This window comes from Myxine glutinosa, chromosome 3 (genome assembly GCF_964187855.1).
Source record: "Myxine glutinosa chromosome 3, kmMyxGlut1.1, whole genome shotgun sequence".
Taxonomy (NCBI): Eukaryota; Metazoa; Chordata; class Myxini; order Myxiniformes; family Myxinidae; genus Myxine; species Myxine glutinosa.
Genome location: NC_136263.1, coordinates 220,182,483 through 220,202,175, shown reverse-complemented (window position 1 = coordinate 220,202,175; position 19,693 = coordinate 220,182,483). Strand labels below are relative to the sequence as shown.

At 45.3% G+C, this 19,693-nt stretch overlaps 2 protein-coding genes across 3 annotated transcripts in view; one reads left to right on the top strand and one right to left on the bottom strand.

Annotated features, from left to right (window-relative positions):
• The window catches only part of LOC137422851 (long-chain fatty acid transport protein 4), a 66,656-nt gene that overhangs the window by 8,629 nt on the left and 38,334 nt on the right, over positions 1-19,693 (top strand). For both annotated transcript variants that reach the window (XR_010983591.2, XM_068109438.2), the window contains exons 2-5: positions 13,721-13,829; positions 14,002-14,287; positions 15,592-15,753; positions 17,252-17,321. Coding sequence is in view for 1 of the 2 variants with exons in the window: in XM_068109438.2 (XP_067965539.1) it covers positions 13,721-13,829; positions 14,002-14,287; positions 15,592-15,753; positions 17,252-17,321 (627 nt within the window). In the remaining variant the exon portion in view is untranslated. The remainder of the gene's footprint in view (positions 1-13,720; positions 13,830-14,001; positions 14,288-15,591; positions 15,754-17,251; positions 17,322-19,693) is intronic.
• The window catches only part of LOC137422850 (uncharacterized), a 156,600-nt gene continuing 147,916 nt past the window's right edge, over positions 11,010-19,693 (bottom strand). Inside the window, exon 6 of the mRNA XM_078775066.1 lies at positions 11,010-12,548. The gene's annotated coding sequence lies outside the window, so the exon portion shown is untranslated. The remainder of the gene's footprint in view (positions 12,549-19,693) is intronic.

Sequence of the window (19,693 nt, the reverse complement as noted above, 5' to 3'; positions counted from 1 at the left end):
TATGGAGAGATCAGTCAGGTTTGAGCGAAGGCCCCGGATGTTTGAGGTCCATACCGTTAATGAAGAGAGAGGGGGAGCATCGGGTACAGGACAGGGGAGGGGAGGAGTAGGGTAAGATGAAGGATGAGAAAGGTGAAGGGATGAGGCACAGAGAGGGGTTGTTTGAGGGGGGGCAGAGGAAAGAAGAAGGTTGGGGGGGGTGGAGGTATGAGATAGAAGGGAGACGAAGTGGGGAGGAGGCAGCTTTGAGGAGGAGGGGGGAGGAGGGAGAATTGGAGAGGAATGGTATGGGGGGAGATTTGAATGGGAGGGGTTGGGGGGGAGTTTTGAAGGGGAGGAGTGAGGGGGGAGTTTAGGAGGGGAAGGGCAAGGGGGGAGTTCAGGAGTGGAGGGGTAGGGGGGGAGTTTAAGAGTGGCGGGGCAAGGGGGGAGTTTAGGAGTGTAGGTGCAAGGGGAGGGATTTGGATGGGAGGGGCAAGAGGGGAGTTTAGAAAGTGGATGATTAATGAAAGACGAACATTGAAAACAAATTGGGTTTGTTGTGATTTTCAAGTTAGCAATCCGGTTCAGAATGATGGAGGAGGGATGGAATGAATGTGAATTTAGACCATGTAGTGAGGGAGACGGATAAGATATTGAATTTCTTTTTTTTGAGGTGGAATGAGTTGGAGAGGAAATTGAGAAAAGCCTTTTAAATAGGAAGAAAAACAGCGTGTTGTAAAATACCACTGAGTAAAACACTGAAGGGGAAAGGTTATACATATTTAAATAATATTTAAACAGAACCGTGAACAATCTTATGTGCACAAAAATACCAACGGGGGGAGAGCCGAGAGGGACCACCACGAGTCACGTGAAGGGCAAACGGTGGATGGCAAGGAGTTAATGGGGGCGGGGCGAACAGCACACCTGGACAGAAAATACAGGATGAGTCAACAGTACACGTGGAGAAAGGAAAATAAATGTTTTGGTTTTTTTGTTTGTTTGGTTTTTGTGGGTGGGGGGGGGGGGGGGGGAGGTGGGGATTTAGAACGTTAGACAGAGTATTATGTTCGGGGTAGAAGGGAAAAAAACTAAGAGCCAAGCAAAACACGATTAAGATAACAAACACCGACGGGGGTACAACTACAAGGCCGCACACGAGTAGCAGAACACGATTCAACGATTAATTTATGAAAGATAAACACCGAGAAACTTCCAAGGTGCACACTATAACTTCACACACCGAAAGATAAATACAGTTTCGACAAAATACAATTGTGAACAGACTTAACTTTGAAAAACGTGGAGACCGTGTGGAGCTTCGAAAATCCCTGCCGCCGTCTCCAAGATCTCGCGAGATCAGTTCTTGAATATCTTCAGGATTTCGCAGAAAAAGAGTTTGATGACTCATTCCCTCAGTTGGAAATTCTGTCCGACTTTTCCTGACCGCGTTATCTGCATTGAGAGTGCGAATAAATCTCTCGGTGTGTTAAGGAGGATGGGGAATTTCTTGGGCTGTTGTTGTTGTGTCGTATGCAGCCTGTGGCTGCTGGTTGTATCAATTTTCTGGATGCGCGTTTGTGCCGCTATTTCCCCAATTACCAGTGAGCTGGTACTCAGTTTGCCGACCACGGAAGGATGAGTGGCTCAGTCCACCCCCCTGGCGGTAATTCAACGATCGACCGAGATTCGAACTCGGGATCCGAGGATCCCAAGCCGGCACCCTAACCGCTAAGCCGGCACCCTAACCGCTAAGCCGGCACCCTAACCGCTAAGCCGGCACCCTAACCGCTAAGCCGGCACCCTAACCGCTAAGCCGGCACCCTAACCACTAAGCCAACACGAGGCTTATTACTTGCGTGTTTCGATGGGTCAAAATAATCTATCAAACCTACCTTTGCTCTCCATAGAGAAACAAATTGTTAAAGATCTGAAATCTTGATGCAGTTCCTAAAACTGTGCAAGTGAGAAGGAGAAGAGAGGGGGATCAGGTTGTAGTGTCATGGTCATGTAATATAATTAGGACGTAGGCCCAGTTGCATAAAGCATCATTAAGAAAAGATTTGAGGATTTACTTAAATATTTCCTCTTTTTTTTTTTCTTTTTTTTTGTATACTGAATCGAGGCTCGTGAAAGAGCTAAAAGGACATCCTTAATTTCCCCTTAAGGACATCCTTCATTTGAGGATCATTGAATATTTGAATATTCCTTAAGGTTTTTTCCTTAAAACCTTCCTTAAGGTTAAGGGAGCATCCCTCTGTCCTAAAACAACAACCTTTCAATTTCCAAATGGAGCTCTTCATGGGAATTGGTCACAAAGAGGACGATTATTGCTCGGAGACAGGCTACCAATCTTCATTGGAGAAGATGAGCTTCAAGTACCAGTATGGAAGTACCAAGAAGTGATGGGACAAAGTGGCACAGCGAGATGGCAGAGGCTGATCGAACAATACTTCCACAAAAAAAAAAAAAAAACACCTTTAGAGGCCATTTTTTCCCCGCAAGCGGGGGTTGGCCTTTTTCGGGAACTGTGGTTGTTGTTGTTTTTAGGTCCCCTTTTTGAAGCAATGTTTTACGGCCGGATGCCCTTCCTGACGCCAACCCTTTTTGCCGCCTTTAACGACAAGCAGGGAATTACCAGTGAACTGGTACTCAATTAGCCGACCTCGGAAGGATGACAGGCTGAGTCAACCCCCCTGGCGTTAATTCAGCGATTGACCGGGATTCGAACCCAGGATCCTAGGATCCTAAGCCGGCACCCTACGCTAGCCCAACACCAGGGACACAATTGAGAAATTATTGTACATTGTGAAAAATGCTGAGTGGCGGCACACTCACTTGGATGACATTTTCACTCTTTCATGACATCCAGAATATTTTGCTTGTTTTTTGGCACTCGTATTTCACTTTCATAATCTCGCACTTTCACTATTCTCGGAAAGTTTCCAAACTTTTTTTTTCTTGTATACAACATCGAGGCTCGAATAAGAGCTAACATTAATCACAAAAAAAAAAAACAGACACATAAAACATATAATAAAGGGAGCAGGAGACAAGATTGGGAGAGAGAGGGAAGCACACAAGTACAACAGAGAACAAGGACATCGGGAGATCTGTGGGTGGGAGAGGGCTTGGGAAAAGGGGGGGAGGGTGGGAGAGGTATAAAACACATGGACACTGCTAGGACTTCCAGGAAGTAAGTCGAAATTTCACAAAAGTGGATCTGGGGTGAATTAACGGGGGTAGAAAAGATCAAGGTTTTGGATGGGGGAAGATAAGAGATGGTGGTGAACAGCTGTTTTAAAGACCTGGAGGGAGGAGTGGGATTGAAGAGACTGAGGAAGTTTGTTCCAGAGGTGGGAGAAAAGAGGAATGAAAGAGTGAAGGTGAATAGAGAGTCTTGATTTTGGCAATTTCACCAGAAGAGGGTTCACCTTCACTCTTTCAACAGTGCTTAAGGAAATCCTTCACTAAGGAATCACAGTGTAACTTTTGCACGTAAATCTTTCCTTCAGGATAAGGGAATTTTATGCAACTGGGTCATAATCCTTATCTATGCTGTGAAAAGTCTAACGCTTTGCTACTTTGTTGATAGTTGTGAACTTTTTACAGCCTTGGCCTTTTCACAAGGTATTTTGAGATTAATAAAACATACAAAATCACCTTCATTTCTTACATAAATTGTTGCCGATCCCAGAATGCCTTGTCTTTGTGTTCCTAAGTGTGACCATCTGCAAAGGAAATATTTGGAAAGGTCTTCAATCCCACCAGAGGGAAACAGGATATTGACTTGGCATCAAATCCAATAATGAGCTTAATATATGGAAATCAATGAAGTAAAGGGTTGAATATGTTATGTTTGTGGGGGGTAGGCAATACAATACCTTGGTCCAGGTAGAATTGTACAGGTAGTGTGCTCCGACTGTCATGAAGAAGAAGAACCCCTATGTACCACAAGTAGGGATCCGTTTCGACCGGATGTCGTGTAAGAGTGTATCTTTGTCCCCATGACGAGGATTGGGGTTATGTTAATTAGTTAAGGATTAAGGCTAATTAATCCCCTGTATGGAATTGCCTCTGTAAACTTTTCTTGTGTTCCTTATGACACTGCACTACACACCATAGCCAAGCCAAGCAATCGACACCATAATTAATAACACGAAATAAAACAACCGGAAGCAGGACATTGAAAACTACCGCGGGTTTTCAATGTCCTGCTTCCGGTTGTTTTATTCTGCCAGCCGAGCAATCACAAAGGCCGGCAAGTGGCGATGAGGCAACCACCGAAGAACGATTGGTCAGGACGGCGATAGTGATGTCGCCAGCCGTTGATTGGACCGTGCGCGGACATTGTCGGGTGACGTCAGATCTCTGAAAACCAAAAGACTGTGTTCCCGACATTTTGTTCTCTTACACCTGGGACATTCATCGCGAGCAGGCGCATCTTCCTCTTGACTCTGGCTTTGATCGCGTGCGGTCGCAGTTGGTGTTCTTGGTCCCGAGATTGAACACCAGCGGTCGACATCGTTATGGCTCGCTTGGTTCAGACAATCATTGTTGGCGGTCAAAATCGTTCTTTCTCTGGTCCCGGTGTTCCGGGCTGGGAAAAAGGCAGACGAACTCTCTCCTTCTTAGTGTTTGCTCGTGGCGGTCATGCTGGTGCAGTGCGCGGACTCAGCGGAACGACGGGTTCGGTGCGGTCGAGCAGGAAGGAGCGCGGGCCTGTTCGTTTCACTGTCGACGGCCGCCAGGGTGTGGGGACCATTAGAGGAGCCCATGGAGTGCAGGCAAACACACCACACAGACACAATAATTACTTTCATTTATTTTCCCCTTGTGTGTATTTGAGTCCGTATGGAGGATCCTCAACTTAGGAATATTTTGCCGTGCATTCTTTGTTCCCTGGCATTATTTTTATTAAGCCTGTTTATTTGTTGCATTTTAATTCCGTGTCGGTTTGAATTGATTAACAGGGTCGAAGACGTTCGGTGGGATCCGTACAGATAAGAGCTTCGCTGCCCTCATCCCCCACGTGTATTCACATTGCCATTGGATTGAACGCCTCGGAGTTTAAGCTCGATCGGCTAATCCGTCCCCAGGGGTGTTCACCCCGGGAACGCGACAATATGAAAGAAAAATATATTTGATATTACCGCGCAACTCCAGTTAACAACAGAGTAGCGGATGGCCTAAACAGGCTTATTCGGAGGCAACTACCCAAACACGGATTCGGCTATATGTTGCGTGGGAGGAAGAAGGAAAATGGAGGCTGCAGCAAAAGCTTACCTTCAGCGCACCGACGTAGCTCTGGTCCTGTAAGGGGATTAACTCTAGCGGGCACAGGTTTAACAGGGGATGCAAAATAATACAAGTGTTTATTAAAGGAAAAAGGCAAGGACAGGAAAAAGCACGCGCCGGTAACAAATATCCTAATCGGGACGTCCCCACACGACAGATTTCAGAAACGAGACGAGGGAATATGAATTAATAAAAAGAACATGTTCGTCGTGTAATTGGGAAAGGTAATGTAGTGTGCAGCTTATCTGTCTGTAGTCTTGCGTGTAACACGGCCCCGCTCGGCCGCCACCAGGCCTCGCTCCCAGCTCCGATCCACTCGCCGCCCACGAGGTCCGTGCACCAAGTACTACGTGTCCAACGCAGGCCCGCGAGCTCCACACAAGGTCGACCCTCAACTCGAGCACGAACACAAAACGTCGAAGAACGGAAAAGGGGGGAAGAGAGCACGAGTCCACTGCACGCCAAGTGCCGCTTCAAGCCAAGTTCAAGCCAACTAAGCAAATCTCACAATTCTCTCCCTGTCCGAACTCCACTGCTGGCCAACTCCTCTGAACCAACTGCCAGAAGCAACTCCCTCCATCCTTCCAACTCGCTTGTCAAAACCAACTCGGCGCAAGACCCACTGCCAGACTCAACAATCGCGCTCGGCCCTCGCTGATCTCTGCTCGCCGGTGACGTCAGCCTTGGCGCGCTGCCAACCAATCAGGCCCTTCCACCAAACCTTCAGCTTCGCTCAGGCCCACGCCCCTCCCGCGCCTCCCAACCTCGCTCCCTACTCCGTGGTCATAGCGCGTGCTATTCGAGATGGATAGGCCCGCCGGAGGTGTAGGTGGCGGCGGCCATTATCGGCGGTGTCCCGGCCTGGTTTGCTTTTGCCGGTTCTCTTTCACAGTCATGTCAGGGAAGGGCATTACTTAGTGTTGCGCTAAGGACCTGTCGGAATGTCTATGTTGGTCTGCAGTGCCAAAAGGGACAAAGGTTTGGCTAAACAGGTGAGGACACACAGGGCGCTACTTTTAATCCCTACACTACTTAACACACGAACCTCCTGGTAGGTTCACAAGTATACTCCTTACCCGACAAAACGCCTACACATGAAGAACTTATTACAGACTAGTTTTCCTTACCGCGACACACGAAGCATGTTACCTACTCAGATCTATCTGCTCTACATATTGCTCTACCCCGCCAGACATAACAATATCATAACAGGAAAGTGTAATTTTTTTCTCGGGGGGGGGGGGGGGGGGGGGGGGGAGGAGCAGGTGGTGAGGAAACGTTTTCAATGGTATGTAAGCTCTAAAACCCTAGAGTTTGTAGGGACTTTGCCCCCCTGGAGCCCCACCAGGGCACTGCCTATAGACCCCCCTTTGGACTTGGTGCCCCCTCCACCACCCATCTCCCTTCCCCCAACAAAGATTATTGCATCACTTGCTTGGTTTATGGCCTAGTATTTGTTACTGCTGTGTGGGCCTCTCCAGATCGGATTTGCCACCGGGACGTACCCTTGGACCTGCTGTTGGGTACACTACAAGTTGAGCAAAACCTGTTCTATGGAGTTATCAAAATTGAATTGTAGTCATATAGGCAAATGACTACAATTCAATTTTGATAACTCCATAGAACAGGTTTTGCTCAACTTGTAGTGTAAAATCATAAACAAATTTGTCATATAGGCAAATTGGCGTCAGGAAGGGCATCCGGCCATAAAAACATTGCCTCAAAAAGAGAACCATGACAATTGCAACTACATATGGGCAGGGTACAGCCCGAAGTGGAGATCGGTTTCTGAGGTTTGGGACATGGAATGTAGGGACAATGACAGGGAGATCAGGAGAAGTGGTGGAAATATTGGTCAGCAGAAGAGTGGACATATGTTGTGTGCAAGAGACGAGATGGAAGGGAAGTGGTGTGAGAATGGTGAAGGGTAGGCAGGGACAGAAATACAAGTTTGTGTGGCAAGGGTGCCCGGAGGGCGTGAATGGTGTTGGTGTCCTGTTTTCTGAGGAGTTTGTAGAGAGTGTGGTGAGTGTGACCAGAGTGAGTGATAGGTTGATGATGGTGAAAATGATGATTGGAAAGCTCTTGGTGAACATCATCTCGGTATATGCTCCGCAGGTTGGTCGGAGCGATGAAGAGAAGGACAAGTTCTGGTGTGCGATAGAGAAGTTGATGGAAAACGTGAAAGATGAGGAAGTTGTTGTGGTAGAAGGAGACCTAAATGGACATGTGGGAAGGAGTTCATGGGGGTTACGGATATGGTGTGAGAAATGGAGAAGGTGAAAGGATTTTGGAGTTTGCTGATGGAGCTGATTTGTCGATTTGTAATACTCAGTTCCAGAAAGGGGATAATAAGCTTGTTACATACACGTCAGGTGGGTCGACGACAACTGTTGACTACCTGAGGGTGCGTAGGTGAGATAGGGGCACCTCCGGGACACAAAGGTGATCCCGGGGGAGGAGGCTGTTTCACAGCACCACTTGGTTGTCTGCGACATAAGGGTGAAAGGTGCGAGGAGAGCTCGGTGGGTGAAGTACCAACCGAGAATGAAGGTGTGGAGGTTGAAAGAGGTGAAAGTAAGGGAGGCATTAAAAGAGAGGCTGAGTCGGGTCGAGGATGATGTGGTTGAGCTTGAAAGTGGTTGGAAGTCAATGAAAGCTTGTCTGTTGGGAGCCGTTGGTGAGGTGTGTGGATGGACAAAAGGACCACCGAGGCACTCGGAAACATGGTGGTGGGATGATGATGTTGGAAAGAGGATTGACGAGAAGAGGAAGAAGTTCAAGGAGTGGCAGAAGGCGAAGGGTACGGGAGCAGAAAAAGCAGAGCATGAAAGTTATAAGGCAGCCAAGAAGGCTGCAAAGAAAGAGGTAGCAAAGGTGCAGGAGGCATGTAGGAAAATGTTCAGAGAACGCTTGGATTCGGAAGAGGGTCAGAGAGCGGTATTCAGGATTGCAAAGCAGATAGCAAAAGAGAGGTGTGATGTGATGGGGGTGAGTTGCTTGAAGGATGAAGTGGGACAAATCGTTGTGGACCCAGATGGAATTAAAGGAAGATGGAAAAGATATATGGAAATGCTGTTGAATACAGAGAATGAATGGGATGGCAACATAGAGAGTAACCCAGTTTTAGGACCGGCAGAGAAGATAACTGAGAAAGAAGTTGAGGAAGTGATAAAAGCAATGAAGAGTAGAAAAGCGGGAGGGCTGACGGGAGTCAAGTGGGAGATATGTTGAAGGCAGCAGGAAGTTGGGGTGTGAAGAGAATGACAGAGATCTGTAATCTGGTGGTGAAAGAAGGCCGCATTCCAGTGGATTGGGAACTGAGTACCCTTGGCCCTCTATACAAGGGGAAAGGTGACCCTCTGGAGTGTGGCTCGTACCGAGCGATAAAGTTATTGGAGCATGGAATGAAGGTATTGGAAAGGGTGTTGGAGAGGAGGATAAGGAAGAAGGTGAAGATCGACGAAATGCAGTTTGGATTTATGCCAGGAAGAGGAACGACAGACGCGCTCTTTATTGTGAGGCAGTTGCAGGAGAAGTACATGGAGAAGAGGAAGAAGTTGTTTCTTGGGTTTGTTGATCTGGAGAAAGCATTCAATAGGGTTCCACGCAAAGTATTGACATGGTCATTGAGGAAGTTAGAAGTGGAGGAATGGTTGATCAGAGTTGTGATGGCAATGTACAAAAGAGCGCGCACAGCTGTAAGGACGAAGGACGGGAACAGTGGTGAGTTTGAGGTGAAGGTGGGAGTGCATCAGGGGTCGGTACTAAGTCCACTACTATTTGTAGCTGTGATGGAGGTGCTGGCTCAGACCGTAAAGGAGGGTTTACCGTGGGAGTTGTTGTTTGCAGATGATCTGGTGTTGATTGCGGAAAGTATGGATGGACTGAAGGAAAAGATGAAGAAGTGGAAGGAAAGTATGGAGACAAAAGGTCTGAAGGTGAATATCGGAAAGACGAAGGTGATGGCAAGTGGTAAAGCATGTGGTGAGGTGGAAAGAACTGGGAAGTGGCCATGTTCTGTGTGCAGGAAGGGTGTCGGAGTGAACTCCATTCAATGTACAATGTGCGCTGAGTGGGTTCATCAAAAATGTAGTGGTCTGAGAGGGTCATTAACCAGTGTGGCAGCTACATTCAAATGTAAGGTGTGCACAGAGGGAGCTGCAGATGGAGGAAATGTTGAGTTGGATCTTGGAGATGGCGTGAAGCTGGAAGGTGTGAAAACATTTTGTTATCTCGGAGACATGCTGAATGGAGAAGGTGGATCAGACTCGGCAACGGTTGCTAGAGTAAGATGTGCATGGAAGAAGTTTCGGGAACTGAGTGGCGTGCTGATGAGGAGGGGAGTGTCGTTGAAGCTGAAGGGAAAGGTACATGCTGCATGTGTGAGAAGTGTTATGATTTATGGGAGCGAGACATGGGTCATGAATGTAGAGCAGCAACGAAGGCTGGAAAGGGTGGAAATGCGAATGGTTCGGTGGATGTGCGGAGTGTCGCTGAGAGAGAGGAAGACAAATGATGAATTGCGAAAGATGATGGGAATAGAGCCTGTGATTGATGCTGTGAAGAGGAACAGGTTGAGATGGTTTGGTCATGTGTTGAGGAAGGATGAAAGTGACTGGTTGAGAAGAGTAATGGAAATGAATGTAGAAGGAAGTGGAGGACGGGCAAGACCGAGAAAGACTTGGCTAAAGATGGTGGAAGAAGACATGCGGGCAAGGGGGTTAACAAGGAGAGATGCAGAAAATAGGGCAAAATGGAGAAGATTGTCATGGGGACAGCAAGGCTAACCCCCGCTCTTGCAGGGAAAATGGCCTTAAAATGCATGTTGTTGTTGTTGTTGTTGTCATATAGGCAAATGTTTAACTACAATCTGAAAATAAATCCTTGGTGGCTGCAATTGCTTTGGCTCAACATCGAGGTCTGTGTGGGAAATGGGGTCGTTCCCAGTGAATAAGGTATTGTCCCACTTGGTATTCCATCTCAGCAAATAACTCGTGATTCTCGGGTCCCATGTTGAAATCCCATAGACACGACAATGTTGATTTGTCTGTTGATTCCAAATGTCCTGTCATACACGTGATTTATGTATAAGCTCCTGCAGTGTTCAGTCATGGTGTAAATTATTGTTACGTGTTTGTTGGAGAGAGGGCAATAGCTTGTTTATGGTTGTAGACATGATGTACAGAGTGGCCAGAAAGACACTATGCACACAGTTAGAATTTAGTCAGAAGTTATCTGTATGCTTCCCTCCATTCTCCACACAAATTTGAATTTTTCTCCATGTTCTTTTGGACATCTTCCATGTTGAGGGTTGCAGTAGACGAGACGGATTTCTGAGGAATGTGAATGTTAGGTGAATTTTTGGGTAAAAGTTGGGAACCCCACTTTTTAACATAATTAGGGTATGCTGAATTCGATTAACCCGGTTCCCAAGCCGAATGTTGAGTTTGTGACCTTCTAATTCACATAAACAAAATGGCCGCCAAATTACCATTTTTGGACAATTTCTTTGAACAAGCATTTATATATCATGTATATACATGCAGCTCTTTTACTTTAACTTTACAACTTTTACCCCAAAATGCACCTAGAAGCTTATGCATGGCCTTTTTTCATAAATCCGTCTAGTCTATATTATGGTTGGTGACATATTGAAAGAGATATTCAAACTGATATTGAAATTGGACACTATAATATGGGAAATGGTTTAATAAGACAATGTTTCATACACCATTTATTCTAAAATTAAGTACACATGGCAGTGAAGCACAAACATTCAGGAATGTCACACATGTTGTTTTGCCAAACTACATCAAATTCATACAAGGGGTCTTGTTGTGAGGGTGATGTGATGTCACTTGAGAGGGTGATGTCACTTGTTGGTGGGGTGATCATCACTCTGTTGCTGACAGGCACACATTGATGTGCACCTCAACTCTGAATAGTGACATTTGCAGCCTCAAGTCTTGCATTGCTTCTGGCATGCACAACAAATCATCTCGAGGCAACTTTCTGGGATTGGACTCGGTGACATCAGAATAGGCTCGAGTCCTGAATCACCACGTTTCCATCCCATTTCCACAGGTGCAGGAAGGTCAGGTATGGCACAATGAGCATTTCTCCATACCATGGCTTGATAGTGTACTCGCATCAAATGGAAATGAAGAGCATCCCTTGTCGGTGACATTGCTTCTGGTTTACCAGTCTTGGAGAACAACATGTGTCGTGCTGAATCAACAGAGGTTGTTCTGTGCACATTATATATTCTGCAGATGAACGCTTCTGCAGATTTGATTGTCTCCTCTGTGAGTTCACCAATGCCCAGGTTCTTCAGCAGTTTATTCAAAACTCAAAAAAAACAACCTCAATTTGGCTTGGGAACCAGGTTAATCGAATTCAGCATACCCTAATTATGTTAAAAAGTGAGGTTCCCAACTTTTACCCAAAGATGCACCAAGAAGCTTAAATACTTGGCCTTTTTCCATAAATCCGTCTAGTCTAGAGGTCATAAAAGCAGCCCATGACAGCTGGTTTGAGGTCTTCAACTGTTGTTACGTGGAGATGAGAAATTTCCTTTCACAATACCCCAAAGCGAGTTGTCACATGTTAAGTCCGGACTTCGAGGAGGCCACACTATCTCAGATCCATGTCCAATCCATCATCCACTCAACTTGTCATCAAAATATTCTCTAACCTCGAGAGCATAATGTGCTGGTTCACCATCTTGTTACAGGATAGCTGTTGCCTCGAGATCTCTCTCACGCAGTTGTGGAATAAACCACGTCTGGAGCATGTTCAAATAAGCAGTGTGATTGACACTTGTATCGAAAAAATATGGCCCTATCAAGTGATCTTCTAAAATTGCTGTGCACTTAATGACATGACTTCATGACATGTTGTTCAATTGCCTCATAAAAATGAGGATTTTCTTTGCACCAAAAATAAACATTCCTGGATCGATTCTCATCCGAAAAATAAACATTCCACACTCATCCAAAAAAAATACACTTGATCTTGATTTAATGGTGGGGAATCGCTGCAGAAGAGCCTTGCTCTAAATCAAGGACACTCCCTGTTGAAAAAGGTTCTTCTCCCATGCCGGCATTGTGTCGCGCGTAGGAGCTGGCTTATCGAACCTCTGTGAAAATCTTGTCCTTATGTCTTCAAAACTTTCTCCTTCTCGCACGCGGTCGTGAACCCAAACATAAGTAATCGGTCTCTCTTCTATCATGTACTCACTGGTGTCTGTCATGCTGAAGCCGTACCTGGAAAACAAATAAATCAAATAAGTAGCAGAGGACACACTATTATCCATAGGGACTTTGTGGCCACTCTGTACATTCATTGTAGATTTAGAACTTCTTACCTGTATGAAATGTTTGTTTCAGCTAATGAGTCTTTAAGTGTTGCTTGTTGGAGGTCGAGCATTGTCTGCTTTAGATCGCTAGATTTAGGGGTCTCGTACCCCCAACCTCTGTAAAACACTGGCAGAGCCGGGAACATTGTGGTGGGGTGATGTCACTTCTCAGCCACCAGGAAAGAATAAGTTCCTCCCCACTCTGTTACCAGCACATAAGAGATGGGAATTGGTGAATATCCTTTTGCATAGACTTGTGAAGACGTCAGGGCATACATCCCTCAGGGCCTTTGACCAAGTTTGGTGGGTGTGACAGGGCGCAGAGTCACGGGCCTCATATCGGAGTTGGTGGCATCCCACCAGGTGGAGACCCTTGTGCCTTTGATCGATTAGTCTTGGGAGGCATAGATTTGCGATTTGCCTCGGCGATGATTGGTGGAACCCCAGGAGGGGAAGTGAGGAGCCTCCCTCGCTTTGGTTATTTTTCGCCTGGGAGAGTGAGTGACCGTACCATTTGTCTTCTCCTGCGGTATGCTCATATAGCTACTTGCCTTCCCTGCTGCACTCCAAGCATCATCTTTGCTGCTTGAGTGTATAGCATCTTTATACGATAAGTTGTTGTCTTGTGGTTCTGTTTTCGTAAATTGTGACTTGTTCCATGTTTTTGTGTAATAATTTTTTCTTTATTTCTGAAGGAGCCTTGTGATTTTTTTTGCTGTGCTAACAATGGAGTTGTTTGGGATCCCTCGAGGGTCAATTTTATTGTCATTTTGTTTTCTAATCTGTGTGTGATTAGCCCCTGGTGGAATCACAAACCAGTGACCACCTGGCATCTCAGTCTGTAAGTGTGTGCATAATTCGGCCGACAGCTCTTCTGAGCCTTACTCCTTCAAAATAAAAAATCAATTCCGACGGTTTCATGTGTGAGAAGAGGATTGAATGAAATGAATAAATGAAGGTGACCACCTACACCTTCTGTATTACATAATTTGCATAACTTTGGTACAATTTGTGATAAGAAAATTTGCTTCAATCACCATCTGACATTTTTTTTCTCCTTACTTTTTCCTCCTGTGTTAGTGGACTTCTCGTTCTGCTGCGAGTCAAATTTCAAATGAAGCAATTTGTCCAGAACAACGACACAATCCCAACAATTTTCAAAAGGATAGTTGAGCGGCACGCAGAGAAGGTGGGGTTTCGGTGTTGATCGCATTTTGTTTGGTTTCGGTTTGTTCTTTGTTCTTTGTTCGGTGATAGCATTTGTTTGTTTTTGTTCTTTGTTTTTGTTTGTGGTTTTGTTTGTGCTCGGTTGTTTTGCTCAACATTACTATATTGCCATTCCTCTCTTCTACCTTACCCAGGTGGCCCTAATCGAACAGAGCACTGACAGAAGGTGGACTTTCAGGGAGCTGGATAACTATTCTGCAAAAGTTGGAAATGTCTTTGCCAGCCGTGGTTACAACGTGGGTGATGTCGTGGCACTTTTTATGGCTGGCCGCCCAGAGTATGTGGGACTTTGGCTTGGTCTGGCCAAGATTGGTGCAGAAGCTGCACTGGTTAACTATAACCTACGCCAGGATTCTCTTATGCACTGTCTGCATGTCGCCAAAGCACGTGCTGTCGTTGTTGGAACAGAGTTTGTTGATGGTGAGAGAGTTGTTTGTGTATGAGTCGAGTCGTACCCCCTCCCTCCAGGAGCGAGAGTATTCTTTTTTTCCCACCCGCAATAACAACTCACTACAACAGGGGTCAGTGGTTAAACCACTTGTACTATACCACATATAAAGGCGAAAATTGCAAGTTGTCTACCCACACTCACTAGGGGGCAGGGGTGGTGAGAATGCGGAGATGTATTGAATACACACGACCTATCCCTGGGTACCCCCAAGCACTAATATAAAATCAAGTGGAGGTCTGCTAAGCCGATTTGGATTTCACAATGAACACGTGTAGACGTACATACCTGCAGACGTACAGAACCGCAGACGCACAGAACCGCAGACGCACAGAACCGCAGACGCACAGAACCGCAGACGCGCAGAACCGCAGACGTGCAGAACCGCAGACGTGCAGAACCGCAGACGTGCAGAACCGCAGACGTGCAGAACCGCAGACGCACAGAACCGCAGACGCGCAGAACCGCAGAACCGCAGACGCGCAGAACCGCAGACGCGCAGAACCGCAGAACCACAGACCCGCAGAACCGCAGAACCGCAGACGTGCAGAACCGCACAACCGCAGACACGCACAACCGCAGACGCGCACAACCGCAGACGCGCACAACCGCAGACGCGCACAACCGCAGACGCGCACAACCGCAGACGCGCACAACCGCAGACGCGCACAACCGCAGACGCGCACAACCGCAGACGTGCAGAACCGCAGACGCACAGAACCGCAGACGCACAGACTCTGCCTTATTAGTCCCCTCCCGGTGTACACCAGAGGGGACTATAGGTTTGCACTCCGTCCCTCTGTCTGTCAGTCTGTCCGTCTGTCAGTCCGTCATGCAAAGAACAGTTTTCCGGACTTTTTTTCTAAACTCTTAATGCTGGTGATTTCAAACTTGGTACATGGTTTCCTCATGATAAGTTACAGATCAAGTTCAAACTTCACAACGTTTTGATCATTTTTGACAAAGTTATGGCATTTTGAACTTGGGAATTTCCCCAACAGTTTTCTGGACGACAGACTGCCGGTAGGGGACGTGTATTGCAGCGCAATACTCAGAATGCTTGTTTGAGTTAGGTGCTCTGCTCGGCCTGTTTTTTCCCCATTTCATTCTTCTTTTTCTTCCTGGTGTTTCTAACCATCGTGCCTCCTCCACATTCCATAAAGCCCTGTTACTGCTGAATTATGGGATGACTTTGGCACAAACAATTGCATTTTTCAGTGTACTTTTAAAATCCACTTTTCTTTTTAAATGTATTTTTGTTCTTGTTTTGGTGAAGCTTTGCTCGAGATCAGTGGTTCTTTGGGAAAGTCTCTGGAAATTTACGTGGTTGGGAGTTCGGAGGATGCAAAGCTCCCGGAAGGCTGGCTCTGCATGGATCTGCTGCTCTCCATTGCTCCCACTCACGAGCCGCCTCCCCCACGTGATCGTGGCTTTTCAGGTGTGCTACCTACAGTATGTGCAGGTATCCTCAGTGGAGCACAACTTAAGTTGAAATGGTTTATTGTGTTTGAATAATTTTCTTTTTTTCACTATTTTCAAAGTTGCTTATTGTGATGTGAAAACATTTGTTTTTGTGCTAATTCCCTATTTTCTTCATGATGCGGATGACAATTTCTGGGTTTGTGTGGCTGCTTGTTTGGCAGTAATTTAGAATTGGTTATCTTCGCTGCTGCCACCATATACGTTGACCAGAATCTGTCTGTAAATAATTGAACAAACGTAGTCGCCATGTCTGGCCCTCAGCAGAACAGTATCTTGGGATACTTTTTTTGGAAATCGTTTCAGGAATTCACATTTGCAGGACTTTTTAAAATAAGCTCCTGAAATGACATGTTTGTAAGGTTGTTGTTTTTCTTCCTGTTTTGTTAATTGGTTGGTTCTATTTTGTAAAATAGAGTTGATTGCTAATTGCAGTACTTGTCAAACTAAAAGATGAACTAGAAAGCATCCCAAAATGCAAAGCTGGTTGCTCATCCAATTCTACTCAAACTAAAATTAATGAAAACAGCAGTTAAGTCACATTTATTAATTATTTTCTCCACTGACTCGTAATAAAGGTTTGTTTTTTTAAATTGATGACAACAGCCCAGATGATAAAAATTATGTCCTGGACACACACACACACACACACACACACACACGCACACGCACGCATGCACACACACACGCACACACACACACACACACACACACACACACACACACACACACACACACACACACACACACACACTTACCAGTACCAAATTGTACCGGTAATAATTGGAGCAACTGGAATGATGAAGAAGAACCTCACAGAGATTTGAAAAACATCCCCGGGAATATTACCACAAATGAACTACAACTGGAGGCAATCCGGGGTTCGGTGATGATCCTGAAAAGAGAACTTGGAACAAAACTCTGAAAAAGTTGAACAGTTTGGTCCATGAACCGTGATCCCTTACCGAAGAGGACGTGGATACCTTGGGTCCTGAGAGGACTCAGTTCCACCTCCTGAAACCCACAAATGGAGATAACAACCAACGACACACACATGTACATACATACACATAGACTTGCACACATACACGTGCAATTGCAAAATCCTATCTCGCGCTGCACGGATGAACATTCTAATAAGGGTGTTTGGTAAATGTAAAGGTTGAAATTGTGCAAAACAAAAAAACAAAAGGTAAGAATATCAAGATTTTGCCGAGTTTCTGTCCATTATTGTTTGATTTTGTGTGATTAGGGGTTTATCTTCCATTGAGAGAACCACACACATGGTCTGCTATCTCGTCGAAGGTTTATGCAAACACCGATGAGGTGGTGTTTTTTTTTGTTGTTGGTTTTTTGTTTTTTTTTATCAAAAATTTTTGCCATTAAATAGTCAATTGAAAAAGAAGAGTTTACAAATCAATATAAATGTTGGTTGTTCTCTCTCCGGTTGTGGTCAGATCGACTCTTCTACATCTTCACATCGGGTACAACCGGTCTTCCTAAGGCTGCCATTGTGGTGCATAGCAGGTGTGTCTTTGAAGCTTTCCTATCTGCATTGTTCAAAGCTCACAGTCGAGCTTGTTACATGTCTTAATTACATGCGGGACAAGAACATTAGGAGACATCCGTTGCACTTTTCCATCTATTACAAGGACACTCAGACATTGGACAAATCAATTCGGTAAATGGGATTTGGGAACCCTGTTTCCCAGTATTGTGACACAAGCCCTCGGATGGAAATGTGTTTTTTGCATTTGGAGATGAGTAAATTGAAAACACGCCAATGTCGGCTACCCTGACTTCATTGAGCCCTTTTTAAATTGGACTTCTCACAGCTACAAGAAACCTCTCCGCATCACTGGAGAACTCAAATATGACTATTTAAAAATCCCTGCCTTCTTGCCGAGACAAACAAATTTATTCTTTGCCGAGACAAACAGATTTATTCTTTGCCGAGACAAACAGATTTATTCTTTGCCGAGACAAACAGATTTATTCTTTGCCGAGACAAACACAATTTTCCTGTTGCATGTGAAACAGCTAAAAGTGGACGGCAATGTGGGAACAGGTAGACATGGTTAACCAGACACAGGATTTGAAATACAAGGGGTGATGTCTTTGTTCAAAGTAGAATGAAACTTCAGATGCTATTCCCTTTATGTTGATCAAAAGTATATTTCAGGCAGTTTTGGCCGCTTGATCGAAGTTTTGCAAAATGGAGTTTATTTTAGCCAACTAGGACGCGTGACTGCCTGGGCTACTGGAAGGTCTTTTCTTTTTCCTCTTTTTGTTTTTTCACACGATTTAAGGCTCATAGTGGAGCTGCCACACACACACAAACACGGTCATACAGATGAATACACAAGACACAAAACATGACTGTTAGACAAGACAAACAGCCAATGAGCTTGGGGGAAGTGCCGTCACTTGCAGACACTTACAGTGACGTCACAATACTCTGGGTATCAGCAAAGTCATAACAATGGCGCTGCTTCCTCTCCGCACTCAGCGGGGCATTTCCTCCTCCCCATGAATGCCATCCAATAGGGATTGTACGTGCTCCTAGCCTTTAACTGCTGAGCGTCAAGCAAGGAAGCGGCACGTTTGTAGATAGTGATGATGAGTGCGTCCTTGGAGTTCTGTGGGAGCTTTTGTTTGTCCCAGCATGCATTGTACAATGTAAAAAACTTCAATCTGAGCTCAGGGCCACCGTGCTTAAACACTTCTGGTGAAATTCCATCAAGTCCTGGTGACTTTCCACATCTAGTTACCTTGATAGCTTTGTCAAGCTCATTTGCAATTATTGGCAAACTCATTTCTTCTTGCCCAGTTAGCTGTTTGAGTTGGTTTAAAGGATTTGGACTGACATTTGCATCTCGATTTAACAGAGTAGAGAAATGCTCTTTCCAACGATCAATGATATCACATTTGTCTGTTAGAAGTTGTTTTCCATCTAAACTCTTAATGGGTAGAATTGTATTAGTTTTTGGGCCATAGACTTTCTTTAGGGCCTTGCAAAACCTTTGGGAATCGTTTCTTGCAGCTAAAGTTTCAATCTCTTTTGCCTTGTTTTCCCACGAGGTAACTTTCATAACACGAATTTTATTTTGAAGCTGTGCTTTAGCTGCTTTAAGCTTTTCCTCTGATTCTGGTGTTTTCTTCATGCCTCCGCCCCGAAGGTGGCCGGAGGCATTGTGTTTTCGGGTTGTCTGTCCGTCCGTCCGTACGGGCTAAACCTCGTTTTTCTCAGGAACCACATGTCCAATTGAGACAAAACTTTCAGGGTAGGAGTGACACCCATGCAGAATGCTTTTTTTATGGCAATTGTGACATCATAGGACTAGTGGTATGGCAGCCATCCGATTAAATGCAAATAATTAAAAAAATATTTCTCGGAAACCGCTGAATGGAAAAATTTGAAACTTTGCACATTGTCAAGTACTCCCAATGGGGAACAAAAGCATGATAATGATGACATCATAGGTGTATGTTTTAATCGAATTCCTTAGCCTAAAAATCTGAAATTGCATGCACATGATCTATGACACATTTGTATTGAAATATTAAATTAATGACATCATAGGTTACATGGTTTGGCAGCCATATTCGGATTTAACATAAACCCTAAAAATACATCTCCCAAACCACCAAATCGATTGGCTCTAAACTTTACGTGTCATTGACTAGGCATGGCGATTAAAAGATGACCACGAAAACGTCATTGGTCACATGGTGTGGCAGCCATATTGGATTGAAGGAAAATATAAATAATTATATCTCTGAAACCGCTTCCCCTATCGATATCACCTGATGTTGGCCTAACGGTTAGGGTGGTGGGCTTGGGATCCTAAGGTCCTAAGTTTGAATCCCGTTGAATTAACGCCAGATGGGGTTGACTC